The 21,702-nt window shown below is 56.9% G+C and overlaps 1 protein-coding gene across 1 annotated transcript in view; it reads right to left on the reverse strand.

The window, feature by feature from the left end:
- GNB1L (G protein subunit beta 1 like) overlaps positions 1-21,702 on the reverse strand; it is a 61,184-nt gene that overhangs the window by 16,451 nt on the left and 23,031 nt on the right. The window contains exons 2-5 of the mRNA XM_058532167.1: positions 17,445-17,637; positions 16,833-16,958; positions 8,071-8,233; positions 3,544-3,642 (exon numbers count right to left, since the gene is read on the reverse strand). Of these exons, the coding sequence (XP_058388150.1) occupies positions 3,544-3,642; positions 8,071-8,233; positions 16,833-16,958; positions 17,445-17,569 (513 nt within the window). The 5' untranslated portion in view covers positions 17,570-17,637. The remainder of the gene's footprint in view (positions 1-3,543; positions 3,643-8,070; positions 8,234-16,832; positions 16,959-17,444; positions 17,638-21,702) is intronic.

The raw sequence follows: 21,702 nt of genomic DNA on the forward strand, positions 1-21,702 counted from the left end.
GCATGTGGGATGCCACCTCAGCATGGTCGGACAAGCAGTGCGTCGGTGTGCGCCCGGGATCCAAACCCAGGTCGCCGGTAGTACAGCGCACGCACTCAACCGCTAAGCCACGGGGCCGGCCCCCAATCATTTTTTCTGCTGATAATACACGTTCACACAAACAAAAACGGAAAGGAGGAGTCTAAGGAAGGGAGTGAGGCTCCTAGGAGGAGGCCCGTGGCAGTCTGAGTGCCTTCCTGGGGCCTCCTGCACGCTGATTGCCCAGCGGGCCGACTGGATGAGCAGTCAGGAGAGCGGTCCAGTGACTGGGAACCCTGAGGGGTAGTGCAGTGCCCCCCACCCTGCCCATCCACAGCAGCTGGTGAGGCCCACCCCAGAGGGTCTGAGCGCACCAGTCCCTGCCTCCAGCAGGCCTCATGCAGAAGCCCCTCGTGCAGAGCACCAGTTGGTGCGCTCTCCCTGTAGTTTTGTAACAGGGAAGAGCTCCACTTGGGCATCTTTCAGATCATCTGATCAGGAAGTATTTGCGCAGGGTAAAATTATTTACAACTGTTTTCTCCAAAGACACACAGAGTACTCTAAAAAGTGGTCATGCCCTCTGCTCAGGCAGCTCCTTGTGGGCAGCCGTGCCTCCCCAGACAGGACCTTCCTCCAGGACCGTACCTGCACACCGGGCAGTGTGAGGGCCAGGTGAGAACGGCCCAGACGCTGTCTGCTCCCCAGCCAGGAACTCAAGCCGGCCCTGAGACCTGCCCTGCCAGGCCCACCCCACAGGCCGGCTGTGAGGAACTCTCCAGGGGCCCACTTGGGTCCATTTCCGCCAGAGCAGTGCTCTGCCGTGTCACCTGTTTCCCCTCCATGCTGCGCAGGCCCAGCCTGTCCCCGGCCCCATGGCACATCCCTCCTGTGTCCAGGGCTCCTCTCGTTGCTGACACTTTGGTTCTGGTCAGTCTCTGTAGCCCCAGTCCGTGTGATGCCTGTGGTCCTGGGCTCTGAGCGCCTCGGCTAGTTCAGGGGCTGCACACTACTGACCCACCTGTTGAGGTGCCATGGGCAGCCAGAGCAGGAGCCAGGCTGGCCTACAGGCGCTCACTCTGTGGTTGCCAAGGAGGCACAAATGCTGAGCTCCGGCCCGGGCTGGCCACTGCTCCCCACCTGCACTGTGGGTGCCTCCAGCTTCTCTCCTGGCATGTAGGGTCCCTGGGGCTCCCCAGTGACAGACAATTGCAGGCAGAACAGTGCTCCTGTGGCCTCGGGCCTTCGGTGGCCACGCCCTTGGTGCCAGGCTGACCTCCACAGGGCGAGGACCTGAAGTTGTCACAAGGACTCACTCTGCATCCCCTCCCATCTCTGGGCATGCTGGCCGGAGGGACCCCCAGCAGGCAGGCCCCGACCACAGCATCTCGGGTCATCAGCTTGGGTGGGGCCCATTAGAGGGGCCCCGAGGCCCAGGGGCTGGGAGCCTGCTCCAAGGGCTGGTGCAAATGATCTTCCTGACCTTTTATGTGATCATCACAACAATGCAGGTCAGCCACTTTGAGGAGCAAAACAAGAATACATCTGGGGCCGGCCTGGTGGCTTACCGGTTAAGTGCGCACGCTCTGCTACTGGCGGCCCAGGTTCGGATCCTGGGCGCGCACCGACGCACCGCTTGTCTGGCCATGCTGAGGCCCCGTCCCACATACAGCAACTAGAAGGATGTGCAGCTATGACATACAACTATCTACTGGGGCTTTGGGGAAAAAAAGGAGGAGGATTGGCAATAGATGTTAGCTCAGAGCCAGTCTTCCTCAGCAAAAAGAGGAGGATTGGCGTGGATGTTAGCTCAGGGCTGATCTTCCTCACACACACAAAAAAAGAATACATCTGAACGTTTCAGAAAAAAATACCATGTCAGGCCATTCTGCCACACTCAGATTACGAAGTTATAACCTACATCTTCAGGTTTGGAGAGAAAAAAAGGGACATCTGAAATTAACATAGACTTTTCTCAACAGGATGCTTTGCGCTGGATCTGTATCAACTAACAAAAACACGATCTGTCCTTCTGTCAACCATATTAATTACCTTAACAAGTTTGTACATCCCGGTTCCACACACTTTTCTGCTGGAATTTTTATGTGATTACACAACGACAGTGTTACCAGGGAACAGAGTACGAGCAGACGCAGCCGCCACCGCAGTCCTGCTCCGGGCCTATGACCCCCACACCATTGCCTACGACATCACGACCTTGGGGGTGTGCCCCATGAAGCGCCCGCCACAAACCCGATGGTGCCAGGAGCTTTGTCACTCAGGTGAGTTCTCGGAGCCCCCCTCCTCAACAACTCCCCCAGGCTTCTCTCTGAGAGGCTGCGGGACACCACAGGATCAGCTGATCAGAGGTTCCAAATTCCAGCTGGAATGTTCTTGGCTAAGAAACTGCAGGGGGAACCAACTGCAAGACAGGGCCAGTCCCTGGAGGGACAAAAGCTTGGGGCAGGGTCTCTGGGGGCGCCTGTCCCGTGGAGCCTGTCGCCCACACCTACGTCTCCATGCACATGAGCCTGGCTGGTCTAACTCTTAGGAAGGGCTCCCACAGGCAGCGAGGCACCCAGGCGCACAGGGTGGCTCTTGGAAAGCACTGGTGATCCGAACAGAGCTGGGTAGACAGCCTGTAAGCAGCGGTCCAAGGCCAGCACTGATTGGTAACCTGCTTGCCATGGTTTCTGCCACGGCAAAGACGCTGCCAGGGTCCTTCCAAGTGAAGACACCAGACCATCTGCTCTGCTGCCCCAGATACGAGCGCCCCAACAAGCGGAAACTGCACACTCTGAGCCAGTGCTGACCTCTGGGGGTGCGGGCCAGCCTCGAGGAGGGCCCGGCCTCTGGTGGAGGCTGGCAGCCCAAGAGGAACCCTCCCAGGCCTGGGGCCAAAACCCATCCTACCGGGACCCAGGCCTGTGACCCCCTCCCTGGCCCGCTGACTTCTGCTGCCAGCCCAGGAGATGCCTCTGTAATGAGATTAGACCCTCTCTAATCAGAAAGAACAGTTGAGAAAGAAGGAAATGGCTGTACTCAGAAATTCTGAGTACGGCCTCAGGGAAAGCCACATGTTGAGCCTACTTCTCCTCTACGAGGCAAAGAAGCAACAAAAATTAATCCCAAGCACAGCAGGGGCCGTGCAGGCCTGGAGAGTGAGTCAGCACTCCCCTCCCAGTCCCACACAGGGCCCCAGACTGGCGTGCGGAGAGGAGGGGAGCACGCGCCCTCCCCAGGACCCTGCCGTCCCTCCTCACCGCCCAGGCAGGGGTGCCGCTCAGAGCCGGTGGGGGATAGCACAAGCCAGGCCTGCCCTGTGCAGTTTGCAGCAGAGCCCTCACAGCCGCGGCGGGTGGCAGGGACTGGCAGGGGACATCGAGGCTGCAGAAGGCAGAATGCACATGTTCTCCCAAGGGGCTGATTGCCCCTTTGGTTTGAGATAAACCAAATCCTGAATGGGGCATGATTCAGGGCCCAGTGGGTGCGGCTGGCAGGGCATGGCTGGTACGCGCTGGGCCTTACCTGCCACAGTTCCAGGCACATGGGCATGCCCGGCTTGGCATCTGCCTCCGGCTTCAGGGTGCACACTGACGTCTTGGATGGCATCTCCAGAATCTGAACCTGACAGTAAGAAAACAAGTTGATCTGGGCCGGTGCCAAGGCGAGTCTGTGCTACACAAACAAGGGACTTTTAAGGCGGTGAGCCAAGGCTGCTGCGAGTTTCTGTCTGCTCCCGCAGGAACCGGGGGCCGAGACCCCTAATTAGGCCGCACAGGCTCATGGGCTTGGGCGCTTCTGGGCCTTGCGAAACGCACGCATCATTCCTGAGTGACTGGCACGTCCCTCTAACCAGCGTTACTGCCCGGCAGCCGCCTCCGGCCTCTCCAGATTTTACCTCTTTGCCGAGCAGGAGGCCTGACTCAGCTCACCGATCCTCCCAACCTCGGCCTGCTTCTCCTTCCTGGTGTGGGTTGTACATGTGAATGACTCTGAACTGTCTCAGGCATATCAAATGGTATAAAGAGTTGCACAGGGATGCCCGGGACCCAGCACCGTGCCTTGGAGAGGAACATGACAGGCACCAAAGGAGCTCTGTTTGGAACCACGTGTCCCTGCACCTTTATACCGCATCTCACAGCTGTATTTCGTGGCAACTGAGCACAGGTGCAGGGCCCTCCTGTGCCTAGGCTGGGAGACGTGCCTAGCGGCTCACACTCAGCCTGTCCCCCCAAGCTGGTCCAAGCTCTGCCCTGCACGGTCCACAGGGCACGGCAGAGGCCACAAGAAGCAGGCTCGGGCATGGAGACCCGCAGACTGGAATTGGGTCCCCAGCCACATGCACCCCTATCATCTCAGCCCCGTCATGTGCCGAGCGGGGACAAGGGTGACCCTCCTGCAGGGCTTGGAAAAGGAGAAGGGATCCCGTGCAAAGCAGGTCCACCACCCGGTGGTGGGAGGCTCGGCTGGTCCTTAGCTCCCCAAGGTACCGGTGAGAGCTGCTCTACCAATAATGTGACAACAACAACGTGCAGCCACCACGCAGCCGCACCTCACACCCACCGACATGGGGGCATCCTCCGGTTTGCAGACAAGGAGTCTGAGGTCCAGAGGGGTCATGGGTGTCAAGGGGACAGCAAGCCGGCCGTCTGACACCCAGAACACAGAAACCCCAGCAAGGAGAACCTCAGGGGAACTCGAGGCGTGCGGGTCTGAGCCACACTGCTCTCACTGACCCCCACAGGAGAACCCGCCCGGGGCCCTGAGTGGAGTCCCGGCTCTGATTTCAGATCAGCCACATGCATGCTGGGTGGCCGTGTCCAAGGGCGGCAGCAGGCAGGGCAGAAAGCCGCAGCACGGCCTGGTCCTCCCAGCTACGGGTCCTGTGACAGCCTGCCTCTGCGCCAGGCGTCACCTCCACGGTTGGGGCTGGGGGTACGCTCTGGGTGGGGCTCTTGCCAGAAGCCCCAAAGCATCCCAGCACCAGGGGAGGGCTCACTGCCGAGGAACAGCAAGTTCTGGGACCCTGCCGAGTGTGCACACGTGCACATGTACACACACGTGCACACGCCTAGGGGGGCGTGCAAGGTCACTCTGACACCCATGCCAGCCGTCTTGGCCCTCACTACCCACAAAGGAGACAGAAAAGAACCTAAGTGATGTGAGCAGGTGTTACTGTCACGAAATAAGAGGCTGCTAGAAGGAGCCCCAGAACAGCAAAACACTGAAGGAGGAGCGCCAACGAAACGATAAGAAATATAAGAGAGAGGGTGTGACAACCAAGAAGTGGCCAGGGAGCACGGCCCAGAAGTAACAAGAAAACCGAAGGCAGGGAGAGGGCCTCTCGGAGCCCTTCTGCTCGCTCTCTGTAGTGAGTAACATTGGTGTGTAACATTGGTGTGGCACAGGCTCATCACTGGTGAACCATGGCAGAGCTGGGGGGAGTGGGCGAGCGGGAGGGCAGCGGGCAGAGCACCCACGGGGCACGCTCACCCCGGGGCCACCACCCCCACAGAACAGAGAAAGATGTGCTCTTCTTGGTTCAACGCCTCGGGGACCCAAGCCTGTTCAAGGGCAAAGCAGCAGGCATTGGCTGCATGCATGCTGGCCTGCCCCTTTGCCGCTTCAGAGGCTGCAGGAGCCAGCCCATGTCTGTGCTGCTGAGGGGGACAGTGGTTTCCTACCTTCTAACTGCTCTAGTGCCATATTTCCTAAAATGAGATCTGTTCCTTTTGTCACCACATCAGGAGGATGGGCTGGTTTCAAGATGTTGACTGGGTGGCAGGAGGAGAAGCCACAGGGAGAGGGATGCCGGAGGACGCAGCAGTCACCAGACACATAGTCTGCACAGGCCTGCACCCTGGACAGCATGGCATGTAGGTCCATGGGTCAGCGAGGGACAGGCTCAGGAAGACCCCTCTGGGGGCAGTGAGGAGTGGCGGGAGGCTAAGTGGGTTGGACAGGGGCGAGTCGCCCAGCAAGTCTGCTCCAGCCGGGAAGAGAGAGTGAGAAGGGAAACCGAGGGGAGCCCCAAGCCCGAGCCAGGTGCTATGGGAGGGAGTATGGGGGCAGCATCCAGGGCCACGACCCAGGTGCAGGAAAGTGAGGAGCCCACGCACGGCCTGAGGACCAGAAGCAGGCCCACGGGCCTCTGTGGGTCTGAGGAGGAGCTCTGTGCTCTGGCAGGGCCTGGGCGCCTGCGCTGGGAGCCTCCTACAGACACCAGTATACTTTCCATCTGGCACTCAACTCCAACTTTTGTTTCCAGTAGGAAAAATGTTTGGTTTGGGCAAGTGTGGCCACCCAGACGGCCGATCGGGGCTGGAGCATGTTCTCCCTGGGCACTGTCTGGGCACAGGCCAGCGCTGCTTTTCTAGGGGCCAGTCCTGGCAGATTCCAGGTGGGAACATGGAAATCAGCTATTTTCCCAGGATGGGCAAGGTCCCCAGACTGGCTGCACCTGAACAACACAGTTGCTGCCTGAACTGGAAGAACTGGGAGCCAGGAAGTTGGTTACCAACAGCCTTGAGCAGAGGGGATGAGCGGGCTCAGGGGACAGGCCCCGGGAGTGGGAGCAGAGGGTGAAGGAGGGCCGAAGGGACACTCACAGCCGGGCAGGCCTGCGGTGGCCAAGATGTGGAGGGCAGTACGCAGCACCTGACCCCAGTGGTAAGAGCTAGCTGAACCCCAGGCCGGCGTATGTGGTGTGTGGTGAGGGAGGAAGGCTGGGCGCTGCCCAGCTCCTGCCATCCGGGAGGGAGCAAAGCCCTCTGTTTTTCACATTAATAAAACTTTTAACAGGTTTTTGGCAAATTGGCAAGAAAAGTGTATGTAGCTCCTAATTGGTGATTTAAACGCAATCATGAACAAATAAATGCCTGTTCTTTCTCATTATTTATGAACTGAGCTGCTTTAAGACAAACGACTCTTCTTGGGCGGGGGCCAAACCTCACCATGTGCACGGGCCAGGGCCCTGCCCAGCCCCGCCTGCTGCACAGGCTCTGGGGGCCAGCAGGGACACAAGAGAACACGGGAGTGGGCGGTAGGCAGGAGCCCGGCCCGTGTGCACCCCCAGCCCCCACCCCACTCTTGGAGCCCTGGCCCCCACACTTGCCAGGCCCCTGAGCAGCCGTGCCCCACACTCACCAGGCCCATCCCATAGCCTTTACAGGTTTCTTCTTCAATTTCCCTTCAGCTCCTCCAACAGCTGGTGCCTCCAGCCACTCCTCCTTCCTCTACCACACCCCGCAGTCCTGGGCACTGCTTCTCTTGGTGGACTCTGCCCCTTCTGCCCTTGGGGGTGTGGATGCCACTGTGCAGCCTAACCAGTCCCCTGCCACCAACCACTGCTGGCTGCTCTGGACTGAGCTCTGTGCGACGGCCACCTCCGAAGCTCGGTCATGCCCACCACCCCCAGAAGCCCCATTCTTTGATGTTCCCCTGCTCCCCTGTGCCCCTCTATACTGCAATTGCCACCCTGGTGCCAGCTCCTTATGCCCCGCATCCCAGCCCTGCCTGAGGTTTCTTACACCAGGACCCAGTTCTGTTCCCCAAAAGGCCGCCCTCCCCTGCTGCCCTGGCTCAGAGGCCCTCTCGACTTCACCAGTGCCTCTGTCTCTCCCAGACTACACCTCCTGCTGGCCTGCCTGGGACTTCTGTCTACACATGCCCACCCCTAAGTCCTCTGAGGATCTGTATGGGTGGTCCCTCCCCCAGTGTTCTTGATGGCCTTGGGCCTCAACACCTGTCGTCCATTGTGCACTGCTGTGCTGTGCCAGGTGCCAGGGCCTCACAGAGACACTAGCCCACTGCCCTGGGCCTCCTTGCTGACTCTCACCACCAGGGCACCTCACAGGCGACCAGGCCAAGACTCAGCCTGCAGCCCCCGGAACTGTGATCCAGCAGGCAGACCTAGACCTGCCCCGGCTCCTCGGGGTCCTGCGGTGGGCAGTGCATTCCTGTAACCAGGTGCTTAGAATGAGCATGCCTGTGTGAGGGAAACCAAGCACCCAGTGACTCGTGGAACAAGAGGTTGTGTGGGCTGGCGCTCACCTCATCACTGCCTCTCCCCGGCACGGCCAGCGTCCATCGCTGATGGCCCCCAGCCAGGATGGAGCCCCTGCAGAAGCCGATGCTCTCCAGGCGCACGGAGTCCACCACAGCATTTCTGCCCTCTGCCAGGTCCCACAGGCACAGCTTCAGGTCCCGGCCCTGACTGCCAAAACCAAGAGGAGACAGGCGTGAGGCCCTTGGTGAGCAGATGGTGCATCCAACCCACCCAGAAATCGGTGTGCTGTGGCCAGCCTGACGCCAAAAGAAGGCAGGGGACACTTTTGAAAGAGGCGCCACGGCTGGTGCCAGGTCATCAGGCGGGGGCACCTCGGCTGAGGAAGGGCTTTGCATCAAGACGCCCAATGCCAGGATACTGCTCATGGGCCATCCCAGGGGCACACGGCAGACTGAAGCCCAGGGCACTCCGTGGCGCATGCCCCGTGACCGCATCCTATGGTCTTCCCGCCGCTCTCTCTCCCTCTGTGAATTAACTTCGACACCTTGGCAATCCCAACTCTCAGGTATTTTCCCAAGTGAATTTAAAACCTACATTCACACAAAAACCTGTACGTGAATGTTTACAGCAACTCTGTTCATAACTGTACAAATCGGAAACAACTGTTGAACAGGAGACTGGATAACAAACGGTGAGGTGTCCATACCACGGAATTTCACTCAGTAACAGAGAGGAAGGAATACACCCCACGTAGCAACCTGTGGGAATCTCAGCGAAGGAAGCCAGATCCAAAAGGCCACAGTGCTGCACGATCCCATCTGTGTGACATTCTAGGAGAGGCACAATGGAGGGACAGAGGACTCCAGGGGCCCTGCCCACAGAGGGACGGCACAAGGGATCTGCAGGTTGCCAACTGCTCTGGATGGCCCTGGGGTGGAGCATACGTGACTGTGGGAATCCATCAAACCCACAGAACTAAGCCACAGAGCAAGCTTTACTGTGTGTACTTTAAAAAACCACACAACCAGGATGTCAGGATCCCAGGATGGACTGCAGACTGTGACAAATGCATGGCATACTGCGCCCAAGGGGAGGGCAGACAGAAGCCAACCCGAAGAATTTGGGAAAAGTACGTCGACTCGAAACTGCAAAGTTGAAGACAAAATAACCGTGCAGAAACACAGAACTCTAGTTGGTAAGTCTGTTTCTCACGGGGGTGCGGGTCAGCAATTCTGAAACCTCTTCATGTGGACAGCAGGGTTGAACAGAGAGGTACATAAGTAGTGGAGAGCAGGAGCCAGGTTTCTCCCTGTTACAGAAAGCGGTCACAAAGAAGCCTGGGAGAGGCAAGAATGGACCCCGTGGTGTTGGATTCAAATCGGAGACGTCAGTATGAAGGCATGTTTATCCAAATACCCAGACCGACACAGAGATGCCTATGGGTGTGTATGCAGCATGGCCCGTGCACACACAGCTATTCCCCAGGCTGCCCGCCGAGAAGACCTAGAAGCAACAATACCCCAGCAGTGACGAGCGCACCTAGTGCCAGGTCTAGTTTCTGATCACTCTCTCTAAAAACAGGAACCAGGTTTCTGGAGAAACGCCTGAGTCTAAGGCTGAAGTGGGAGAAAGAGAAGATGAGTTCTCAGCATCTTGTAGTACCAGGAAGTAAGGAAATACTTCAAAAAATAAAGAATGGGGGCATGTCCAAAGGACACAGGTGCCAACGCTGGCACAGCCTGAGCAATAAAATAAATGACAGTAGTATGAGATTATAACCCAAGAATACAGCAGGAGAGTGTGGGAAACAGAAAGTCCCAGAGAACCCCCAGTAGTAACTGCAGGGGGCAGACCCCACCACAGGAGGCTAAAGTCAGAGGGTGGGACCTAAGGAGAAACAGGACACACGGACAGCCTCAAAGATCCCCTAGATGCTTATTATCACTGCGGTGGCTCTAACACACAACCCTCCTTAATTCTTCATCCCTTGAGGAAAGTCCTTGCTGGACCCAACGACTCACAGCCAAGGAGCCCAGTAAGCAGAGGGAAAACATCCCTGATGGTGGGAAACACGCAGACACAGCCCACCCCAGGTGACCCTCACCAGAGATGAGTCCTGTGGACACCATGGACTTCTGGACAGGAAAGGCACTGCATCTCTGTGGGTTTCTTTCCGGAAGCCCATCATACTGTCTAATCCTGGGAAACTGTGAGGCAAACCCAGTGTGAGAGGCATTCTGTAAAACTCCTGACAGTACTCTTCCCAAGGGCGGAGGGCATGAGAAACGAGGGAAAGAGAAGCGATCACAGGCCAGAGGCGACTTGGGAGATGGGACAACTGGCTGGACCCTGGAGCAGAAAAGGACAGTGGTGGGAGACAGGAGAACCCACATGAGGCCCGGTGTCCAGTTGCCAGTGGTGCGCCAGTGTGGTGACAGACCCGCCCTGTCACGTGAGACGCTCAGGCCCCGAGGACTCGGTGCTGTGCAGATGGCCGCTCTCCCCGGGCCGACCCAGAGCAACTCAATCCCAATCCATTTTGGAGAACCCGCCAAGCTGATGTTAAAATGTGCCTGGTCAGGGGCTGGCCCTGTGGCATAGTGGTTAAGTTCGTGCACTTCGCTTTGGCAGCCCGGGGTTCACGAGTTGGGATCCTGGGCGCGGACCTGACACACAGTTCATCAAGCCATGCTGAGGCGGTGTCCCACATACAGCAACTAGAAGGATGTACAACAATGACATACAACTATCTATTGGGGCTTTGGGGAGAAAAAGGAAAAAAGGAGGAAGATTGCTAACAGATGTTAGCTCAGGGTCAATCTTCCTCAAAAAAAAAAAAAAAAAAAAGTGCCTGATCATCCAGAGAACTAGGAGATGCCGGCTCTCCCAAAGGACAGGGCTGACGCCGTGCTCTGCCAGATAGCAGGCCTTAGCCAGAAGGGCAGCAACAAAAGAGAGAGATGCGAGGGTGTCCTCGACACCGGGATGCACGGAGCCTAAGGAAGAGAAGAGGCAGCCAAGAGACGTGCTCACACAGGGAGGGCATCTGACTCACTGCCGAGATGGCAGCTAAACCGTGAGCAAAGAAACCAGCCTGTTTTAACTGTAACTTTTTATTTTGAATTTTTTTTAACTCACAGAACAGTTGCTTCCATGCCTCCTTCACCTGGTCCCCTAATTGGTTCCCTAATAGCTAACGTACACGTTCTCTCCTGCCCTGATGCCCAGCCACCCCAGAAGATCCAGCGTGTGCCTTGCCACCTCCACACTCCCCTCCAAGAGCAAGGCAACCCCAGAACAGCCAGCAGCCCGTCTGCGGTTTACCAGCGGTCCTACGGAGTGTCCTGGAGTGGCCTCCCCTAGACGGTCCAGGACCCACACCGTGCTTGTCGGTCCTCATTAGCCCCCTGGACCTGGACAGACCTCATCGTGCCATCTCTCGTGTCCCTGGCACTCTCAGAGAAAAGAGGCCTTCCGTTCCCTAGGGTGACGTTTCCATGTTCGGGAAGGACAGCACCCTCTCAGTGCATAATCAGGGCACATGATGCCAACCGCCCACCTTGATTGCCTGGTCAAGAGGTGCCTGCCAGGTGTGTCCACTGCAAAGCCACCACTCCCTGTTTGGTTAATACCTGTGGGAAGATATTCTGATATGATGCCAGTATCCCAACTCTCAAATGGCCCACTGCCTTGGCGCACACTGATACTGCCCACATGTCAACCAGGCCTTCACAGCCGCCGACAAGTGACTCCCACGTCCATCTTCTACATTCACGAGGGGCCATCCTACTGAAGAACGGGCTTTCCCTTCTCCTTCTGTTTCCTCTCTTTATATCGCTTTGGATGCATGCATTCCTGTGTTATTCAACACAAAATTCTCATTAATTATTTTTGTGCTCAAACCATCCCAGCCTGGCCAATAGGAGTCCCTTCAAGTTGGCTCAAAGTTCTTCTGACATGTGTCCGTCAGTAAGGTATTCCAGATCTAGAATAAGTCATTTCTGTAAGGAATCCTAGTTCCTTCTGGTGAAGACAGATGTTTAGAAACCAAGGTCTGGGTGCAGGTGTGCTCCCTGTTATAAGGTGCTGCCACTGCCAGCCCCTCTCGGCAGAGACAGCCAGGAAATACCTACACGCACACACACACACACCACATACCCTCACATTCACACACCTGACACAGACACACATCTCACACTCACAAATATTTCTGTACCTATCTTTGTGTATATATTTTCAAAACCCCACAAGTTCATGCTGATGGCCTGAGGGTTCTTTCTCCCCTTTCTCCTTCTCAGGCTATGACTCCCTTCTCTGACAGGGAAATATGTGGCTCCTCTTATCCTCAAGATATTTACTGACATGCTCAACCAACGAGCTCGCTTGTGTGGTGTAGCCAATCTCCCAACCTCCCCAGCCACCTCTGAGACCCTGTCCCCATCACTCTGCTTCTCCGGCCACATGCTCACTGCTCCAGCCACCTCTGCCTGGCAGCCACTGCCTTCCCTGTCCCACTTCCTCAGATGCCAATGTCACTAAACTTGGAAGGGAAATGAGAGCAGGGAAGATGGGACCATCGGGTATCCATATGGAAACAAAGACACCAAATCCACACCGACAGTGGATTCCAGACAAATGTGGATGAAAAGGAACAGCAGTGAAGCTCTGGGGAGATGAGCAAGGGGGCTTCACGACCTGGTGCCAGGACTCCTTCGCAAGACACAGAAACACAAGCCATTAGGGGAAGACCATGGATTTGCCTTCACTAAAATGACTAACTTAAAGACATTAAATGTCTTAATGTCATTAAAGACAACATTAAGAGAGGGAAAAATGCAAGCCACGTGTTAGAGAAATAGTTGATGATATAAAAATATCTACCATACCTAGAATATAAAAAGAACTCCTATAACTCAATTAGAAAAAGGCAGTCAATCCAGTGGAGAACAGGCATTTAAGCGAGTTTATCCACGTGGCCAACACACACAGACGAGGCTCACTCATCAAGTGGTCAGAAAAATGCAAACAAGGCCACAGGAGCTCCCAGGCCCCTGGCAGCAGCGGTGGGGGGGAGGCCCACACCAGGAGTGCAGCCTGGCACCTTCCAAGCTGTCCAGCATGCACACACTCTGCGGCCTGGACACCCACCTATGGGCACAGGGTCTAACCTGCAGGCATGTGCATGTGCACCTGGCACCAGGAAGCCCCACGGGAATTTTCTTAAGCTTCATCCTTCACAGCTCCAAGTGGACAACCCAGACCTCCACCGAGAGTAGATGGGAAGTAATATGGGCATATACATCCAGTAGATACCACACAGAAAAAGCCCACACAATGAGCTGAAGCTACAGACACCACAGGGGATCTCACCAAGACAGAGCTGAGTGACAGGAGTCAGATGCAAAGGAAGCTATTCCGCATGGCTCCATTTTTTTAAAATTTTTTTTACTGATGTCTTAACAGTTTATAATATTGTGAAATTTTCGTTGTACGTTGTTGTTTGTCAGTCACCATATAAATGCCTCCCTTCATCCCTTGTGCCCACTCCTCAAACCCCTTGCCCCTGGTAACCACCATGCAGTTCTGTCTGTCTGTGTGTTGGTTTATATTCCACATATGAGAGAGGTCATACGGTGTTTGTCTTTCTCTCTCTGGCTTATTTCACTTAACATAATACCCTCCAGGTCCATCCATGTTGTTGCAAATGGGATAATTTTGTCTTTTTTATGGCTGAGTACTATTCCATCGTATATATATACACCACATCTTCTTGATCCAATCTTCTGTAGAAGGACACTTGGGTTGCTTCCACTTCTTGGCTATAGTGAATAATGCTGCAATGAACATAGGGGTGCATAAGCCTCTTTGGATTGTTGATTTCAGGTTTGTTGGATAGATTCCCAGTAGTAGGATAGCTGGCTCATAGGGTATTTTCTATTTTTAGTTTTCTGAGGAATCTCCATACCATTTTCCATAGAGGCTGCACCAGTTTGCATTCCCACCAGGAGTAAATGAGGGTTCCCATTTCTCCACAGCCTCTCCAGCATTTGTTATTTTTTGTCTTGGTGATTACAGCCATTCTAACAGGTGTAAGGTGATGTCTTAGTGTAGTTTTGATTTGCATTTCCCTGATGATTAGTGATGTTGAACATCTTTTCATGCGCCTATTGGCCATCTGTATATCTTCTTTGGAGAAGTGTCTGCTCATTTCCTCTGCCCATTTTCTGATCAGATTGTTTTTTTTGTTGTTGTCCAGTTGTGTGAGTTCTTTATAGATTATGGAGATTAACCTCTTGTCAGATATATGATTTGCAAATATTTTATCCCAGCTGGTGGGTTGTCTATTCATTTTGATCCTGGTTTCATTTGCCTTGCAGAAGCTCTTTAATCTGATGAAGTCCCACTTGTTTATTTTTTCTTTAGTTTCCCTTGTCCAAGAAGACATGGCATCCAAAAAGATTCCTTTATGACCATTGTCAAATAGCATATTGCCTATATTTCCATTTTTTAAGTTAAGGAAAAAGTAAACAAAATGAGTCTATGCCTTTTGGAGATGGATTTTCAGAGAGTAAAGCAAGAAAAAGGCGCAAGGAACTGCCTCCGAAAGACGAGGACAGAGTGGCCAGGTGGGCGTGAGGGGCTCCTGGGGGCTGGCAGTGCTCTGCTTCCTGATGGGAGTGGGTGTGCAGGTGTCCACTCCGTGATAATACACCGGTCTACAGACTTGTTCTGTGCACTTTTCTGTAAGTACGTTACATCTCACAATAAAAGAGGTAGAGAACAGACCCACCCAGGTGGCTGTCGCAGGCACAGGTGCCTCCTCGGGTGCAGGTGGGGCTGAGGAGTGTCTGCAGAGCAGCCCTGGGCTTCCTGAAGCCCTGTGCACAGCCTGGGGAGGGCTGGGGCCCCTGGCTTCCTACTTTCTGTCCTCCAGCCTCCCCTTGACATGAAAGCACACCTTCCCTTCTCAAGGGCCACTTTGGAGAGACCTGACTTCCAAACACAGCTGGGCATGCGGCCTCTAGTGTAACGTAAACGCACCTGGGCATTCCAAGCACCTGCACGGTCTGCGCCGCAGACCTCCTGACCCACGGGCCCACCGCCTGGACTGGGGCCGCTCCTGGCTGGAAGGGAAGGTGCCATCAAACATTCGCTCATAGGTCGCCCCCAGAACTTGCCTCCCTGCACAGCATCAGGCCCGGCTCTCCGAAGAGTGAAGCCTGAGAGCCGGGCGTCAGGCGCCTGGGCACTTACGGCCAGGGGTTCCCAGAGCACAGCCCAAGGAGCCCGGACCCTAACGGAGAAGGAGGCCCCAACGGGTCTATACCTTGGGTGAAAATTCAGGAGGAACATTTTTACAAATAGTAACTCCCGAGGCAAGAGGCTTAGTGGGGTATTTGGACACGACCTCTACTTGACAATCAGGGAAAGACCAACACTGTATGAAGGGCCCTATGCACTAAGCAGGAAGGAGGCGAGCCCAGGCGAGGGCTCTACAAGCAAACACGTCCAGGGCCACCGCCCCTGGACACCTCCGGTCCCCTCCAGTCCCCCAGTCACCCGCGAGCCACCTTCAGGGTGGTGGGAGCTGCGTGAGTCTGGCACAAAAGTGTTCTGCAGACCAGTGGGGCCTAGCAGGCCTCTTCCTCCAGGAACTGGGCTCCCCAGTGCCCAGATGTGCAGGCTCTGAGTGCAGGGCAGGAGGAGGAGAGGTCAGTCTGCAGCTCTGGGGCAGAGGGTGTCAGGAAAGCAGCACTTTGACTTGGTGGACTCCTGGGCTGGTGCAGCAATCCTCACACGGGGAGCAGGGAGGGCCACCCAAGACAACGGCACACCCTGGCAGCCATGGGGGCCCCCAGCTTCCTGCATGCTCTCTAGTCTGTGCCTGCCCTGTCTCTCCCTCTCCCCAGGGAAGAGGGAAGCCCCTCCCAACGTGCTCTCTCACCCACCTGCCCCCTGCTGCTGCCTCCAGGCCCACACCCACCTGAAGTCCTCGGCCTGTCACCTCTACAAGGCCGCAGTGGCAGTGCCAGAATACAGTCCCTCCCCACTCTGCTGCCCAGCCTCCAGCCCCTCATGGCCCCTGTGATATTGACATTCACAGGCCGGCCCTATGTGGCCTCAGCACACGCATTCTTCTCTGCTGGGAGTACCAGGCCCCCTTGCTCCTGCCATCTCCTGCTGACCCTGTGCTGGCCAGCCCTGAGCCGCAGACCTGGACATGGGAGTGGCACTCCCGTGCCTCTGGAGGCAGCCATGCTGGGGCTGTGGAGCACAGCCTGGTGAGCTTTAAGATCAGGCTCTGCGCTGCCTTGGCAACCAGTCCTTGTCGTCTTGTGGGAAAGTGGCTCTACCACCAGGGAGAAGGCCACCCTGCAGAGTGGCTGTCATGACACCCAGGCCTAGAAGCCTGCGGGAGGGAAGCTGAGGCTCCTTCAAGGAGAGGCCTCGAGCCCCAGCTCTTGCCACTAGGGAGCTCTGGCAGGCCAGGGGGGGCTCTGCTCAGGCCACAGGTGGCATGAAGCCACAGACAGGGCTGTCCCGTGCGTTCATCAGGCTCTTCTCAGTGGGCACCCGCCTGGAGGGCACAGCGGTTACAGAGGCAGTGACCAGCACCCAGCACACCTGGGACACGTGGCACTGGGACGGGCTGAGGGCAGAGGTCACACCCTGTTCTGCTGTTGGAGGTGGGGCTGCCCTGGCAGCTAGGGGAGGCCATGAGGGCCTCCACTGGAGAGCTCCTGGACCCCACTGAAGGCTACAACTGGGCTCCTTTGAGACTGCGCTCACTGCCACTGAGACCCACCTGAGGAGCTGGTGCCCCTGGGGCAGTGTCTGCAGCCAGGTCACACAGTGGCCCCCGTGGCCATCCAGGGTGGCAAGCGCCCTCCGCGTCTGCAGGCTCCAGATGTGCACCAGCCCACTCAGGGACCTGTTCCAACACACGAGTGCAGGCTCAGGAGGAGGCATCGAGGCAGCTGGACTGGCCCTGCACACTCTGTGGGCCGGCCTGGAACACAGCTGGCAGACAAGGCGCTTCGGCCACTAGGGTTTTTAGTTTAGGTGACAGATCTAAAGATGAACTAAGGCTACAGTGGCACGTGTTCCTTTCCAAGGGGGTGGGCAGGGGCCTGTGGGAGCCTCTGAAGGCACCTCAGGCAGAGCCTGCTTCTCTGGAGAGGGAGGGCAGGCCGCCATTGACAGTGCAAACTGGATGGTGTCTCTAACGGAGAGGGGGCCAGGCCTAAGGGGACAATGTGTCGAGTGGGCTCTGAGAGGGCAGGGTGCCTGGACAACAGGCAGCCCGAGCCCCTCACTAGGATCCCCAAACAAGCACCAGGCTCATTGCTAGGCCACCACCCCCCCGACTTCACCCTGGGCCACCCCTGGGGTTGGGTTGGGGGCCACAGCTACTCACCCTGAGAGGAGGAGTGGGCGCCCCTGCCCCTGGGCTCCTCCGCAGAAATGCAGCGCGTGCACCGCTGACCGGGTGCCTCGGAGGACAAACTGGGGGTCTGGCGGCGGCGGCGGCAGGGCCGCCATGCTGGGCAGGGGTGCAGTCACCTCAGGACCAAAAGGGAGGGTGTGTGAGTGACCCAGCTGTCCTCTTTCTGAAAGACAGTAGGAGCCTCCCTTGATGCCACCCACCCCTTCTCCCCCTCTTCAATCTTGCCTATTGGCCTCTGCACCCAAGTGGTACCACCTTGGTCCCAATCTGTGCCATCCCCGGGCAGGCACGGCAGCGCCCACACCCTCCCGCGGCCACTCTTGCCCTCGGTGCCCAGCGCAGAGCCCTCCACTGGCCTCCAGTCCACCCCTAGCTGCACCCTCTGCCTCCCCGAATCCCACTGGCCACACCAGTGTCGTCCCACTCTGCCCAGGGCAGGGTCCTTCTCGCCTGGGCTGTGCACACGCCTGGAGTGCTCGTCCTCTCTCTGGGCCTGAATGAGTCCTGCCCTCTGTCCAGCCCTTGCTCCAGCTTCTCCCTCGGGGAGCCCTCCCCAACTAGCCCTCTCGGCAAATCCAAACACCCCTCCTTGAGCCCAGTCTCCTGTCTCCCCAGCAGTGTAGTAACAATGTGCCGGGACGTGCTGTCCACCTCTGCCTCGCAGCAAGCTCTGGAGCAGGGCCCGTGCTGGCTGCTCTCACAGATGAGAGGCACTTTCGCACACCACTGGTCCCGTGCTTAAGGCATGCTGGAGCCCACCCACCCCAAAGGAGAAACCTCCTAGTGTCCCCGCTGAGCGTCCCCCCACCATGCAACCCTGCAGGGTCCCCAGAAGGCCCATGCCTCCTCTCACACCCACCTCCAGCCCGCACACAGAGCAGGGAGGAGGCCGCCCGCCCGACTGCTGTGGCAGCCACAGCCACCAGAGGAACTGGGGTAAGTACAAGAACACAGCAAAAAAGATGGGAAAAATTCCTCCAGGAGGGAGCCTTGACCAGGAGGCTGCTGCCGGGGGCTGGAGGGGGTTCCAGGCCAAGAGCAGAGGCCCACGCACGAGGGGCTGCAGCCAAGGCCAGGCACACACACAGGCAGGCGCACCGCTTCAACCACACCCTCAAACGCAAGCCTTGTGCCTCCCATCCTTAAAAACATCCCAGGCCCTTTCCTTCTAGTCTCTCTATCTTCAGAAGAGAGCCAGGAGTGGCGTGACTGGAGCAAAAGGTTCAAAACACCTAAGGAATGCCACTGTTGAGGCAGCTGGGGGCCTTGCAAGCCCCCAAGGGGCTCCAGGTCACCAAGAGAGCAGAGGGCAGGCAGCGACTGGAGAGCACGGGGGCCTGAGGAGGGGGATGGGGAAGACCAGGCTGCAGAGACCCGGTGGGAGGCTGCTGCCAGCACCCAGGCCAACTGAGGCCTGGCCCACATGAGGGTAGTGGATGCAGGGCTGGCTCCTAGATCCTAACGACCTTGAGCAGACACTGCAGGGCCAGGCCCAGGAACGGGGTCCCCAGTCTCTTACTCCAGGGCAGATGGTCACCTGTACTGCAGAGAGACCACAGGTGACCACTTGACCACTAGATCTTGCCTCTAGGCTTCAAACAGAAGGAGGGGGTCCCTGGGAACACGCTTTAAAATGGTCAAGTCTTTGTTTCTCTCTCTCTTACTTTTAGGGTTTTCAGCCTAACAGTCTCTCTCATCTTTGACTAAAAGCCAACTGACTCTTTGTAAACTTAAGGATGGGCTCCTGCAGGGGTCAGAGGGACCCCTCCACACTGCTCCATGACCCATGGCCCTGCTCTGGCGTGGGACAGGAAAGCCCCCTGGAGACCCTGCCGGGCCAGGGCCATTAACCTTGCAGTGGCAGCCTTGGGCAGGCCGGCTTGCGGACGAGTTGAGAGGAGCAGCTCCTGGGCCCCCAGAAGCCACTGCCTGCCTGTGCAGTGCCTGTCCTGTAAGAAGAGCTGGTCAGTGATGGCATAGGGCTGCAGGGCCCCAGCTTCAGGAGATCCAAGAACGCAGACCCCGCTAAAGTACCTCAACCCAGCCTCAAAGCCCCACTCCAGGATAGGGGGCACCCCAACACTCAGTCCAGGCCGCCTCTGCACAGGCTCCCACTGTGCAGTCCTGACATGCACACGCATACCGCATTCACGCGCACAGGGCACACACTCACGCGTGTTCACACACACACACACACACACACACACACAGGCAGGACGCTGGCCTTGGGGAATGCCAGCCGAAGCCCAGCCCACACTTGCCACCTGCCTGCAGCCTGATGGGAGTTTCCAGAACCTGAGCAGCACAAGGCTCACTCTGAGTTGATGAAACCAAGTTCTCCTCTATTGTTTGCCCAGAACTGCTAGGAACAAACCCGTCACGTTGTTACGACAACCAAAATGCTCAGGCCAAGATGATGCATCGCCAATTAAGGGCTCCATCATTGCAAGCAATCAAAATAAACCCTTTGTTTGAAAACTAATTAATTCTAGCTACATATTTTTCCCATGACAATATCCCATGATTACTTGATTTATGACATCTAATTATTCTTTATTAATCTAATTGAGAATAATCGCATTATCCTATCTCCCCTGGCAGCGGGCCGCCTGGAGCGGAGGCCACAGCCCCTTGTGCAAGGCCGATGCGCAGTATCAGCCTCCCGCCGCTGCCTGGCTTCCTTGTCCTATTACTTGTTCCCTCCCAGAGGGCAAAGGAACATGAAACTTAATCCATAGAGCACAACTTCGTAATCTGCCTGCACTTCGAGATGTCAAAGCCAGACACACTCTTTTTTGTGTGTGTGTGAGGAAGATCAGCCCTGAGCTAACATCCATGCTAATCCTCCTCTTTTTGCTGAGGAAGACCGGCTCTGAGCTAACATCTATTGCCAATCCTCCTCCTTTTTCCCCCCAAAGCCCCAGTAGGTAGTTGTATGTCATAGTTGCACGTCCTGCTAGTGGCTGTACGTGGGACGTGGCCTCAGCATGGCCGGAGAAGCGGTGCGTTGGTGCGCACCCGGGATCCGAACCCAGGCCACCAGTAGCGGAGCGTGCGCACCTAACCGCTAAGCCACAGGGCCGGCCCCAGACACACTCTTTTCAAAATTAAAAAGAAAGACAATCTGACACAATTTGAGCAACTCTGACAGCCTCTCTAACTGGGTGCTGCAGATGCCCCAAAAACCCCGCAGGCCCTCAGCCCACAGACGGACGACAGTGTTGCCCTGCATCACGTCTCCACAGCAGCAGCCCGGCAGGCCTCAGGGTTGTCCCCACAGAGAGGGGACCCGAGCCTACCCCAGGCCTGGGAGCAGCGGGCAGCCAGGGCCCCCGGTGGCAAGGCACACAGGTGGCCAGGGCCAGGCTGCAGCTGGCACTCACCCTCCCACCAGGGCACACAGACCTCGGGCAGGCGCAGCAGCACAGGGATCTGAGGATGCCCCTCCCTGGGAGGCAGGAGTGTGTATCAAAGCACCAGGTGTGGGCAGAGACCTGCCACAGCGCATGGGACCTGCCACAGCAGCACAGACGGAACCATGCAATTCGAGCGGCACAGGAGGCAGGGCCAGGGGAGGGGCTGGTCTTGGGCTGCACATCCCACAGGCTGACCCCTCAACAGGTTGCAGGCCAGCCCAGGGCACCTGCCCTGACCTTAGTCATGGAGCCCTTTCCTTTCACCGCACCAGGACCACTGGGCCCTGAAGGAGCTTGGAACTCAACAAAGAGCATCAGAAGCTAGCCAAAGCAGGGGAGCCAAAGCACCCAGAGACGCCGGGCACTCCCCAGCCCACCGGGTCCTGCCTCACTGACTGTGCAGATGAGAGGGCAAGGATGGGCTGCACAGGGTGCTGGGAGCGCCTCAAACAAGACCCCAGCCCCCGCACGTGCCAGACGAGGGCACAGAACCAGCTCCCGCTGCCCGATGAGGCACCTGAGCACCCATAACCAGCACAGACAGGAAGGTGCTACTTTTCAGCAGGACGGATGCCCTGATTGACCCTACCCCCCAAACCCACTAAAAGTGCTGATAAAACTAGAAACTACCAAAATCTTCACTATACCACTAAGGTGGAAAAAAAAAAAGTCTGGAACCTTCAGAGGCCAAACACTACGTAAAAGTGAAACGTTGTGAGGTCTGCGGAGCTGCAGCTGGCTCTGGCCCTGAGGGCATCTGCTCCAGCGACCTGGAGTTCAGGCTCTCAAGGCCTCTGGGGGATGAAAGAAAA

The sequence above is a fragment of the Diceros bicornis genome, chromosome 35, assembly GCF_020826845.1.
Source record: "Diceros bicornis minor isolate mBicDic1 chromosome 35, mDicBic1.mat.cur, whole genome shotgun sequence".
Classification (NCBI taxonomy): domain Eukaryota; kingdom Metazoa; phylum Chordata; class Mammalia; order Perissodactyla; family Rhinocerotidae; genus Diceros; species Diceros bicornis.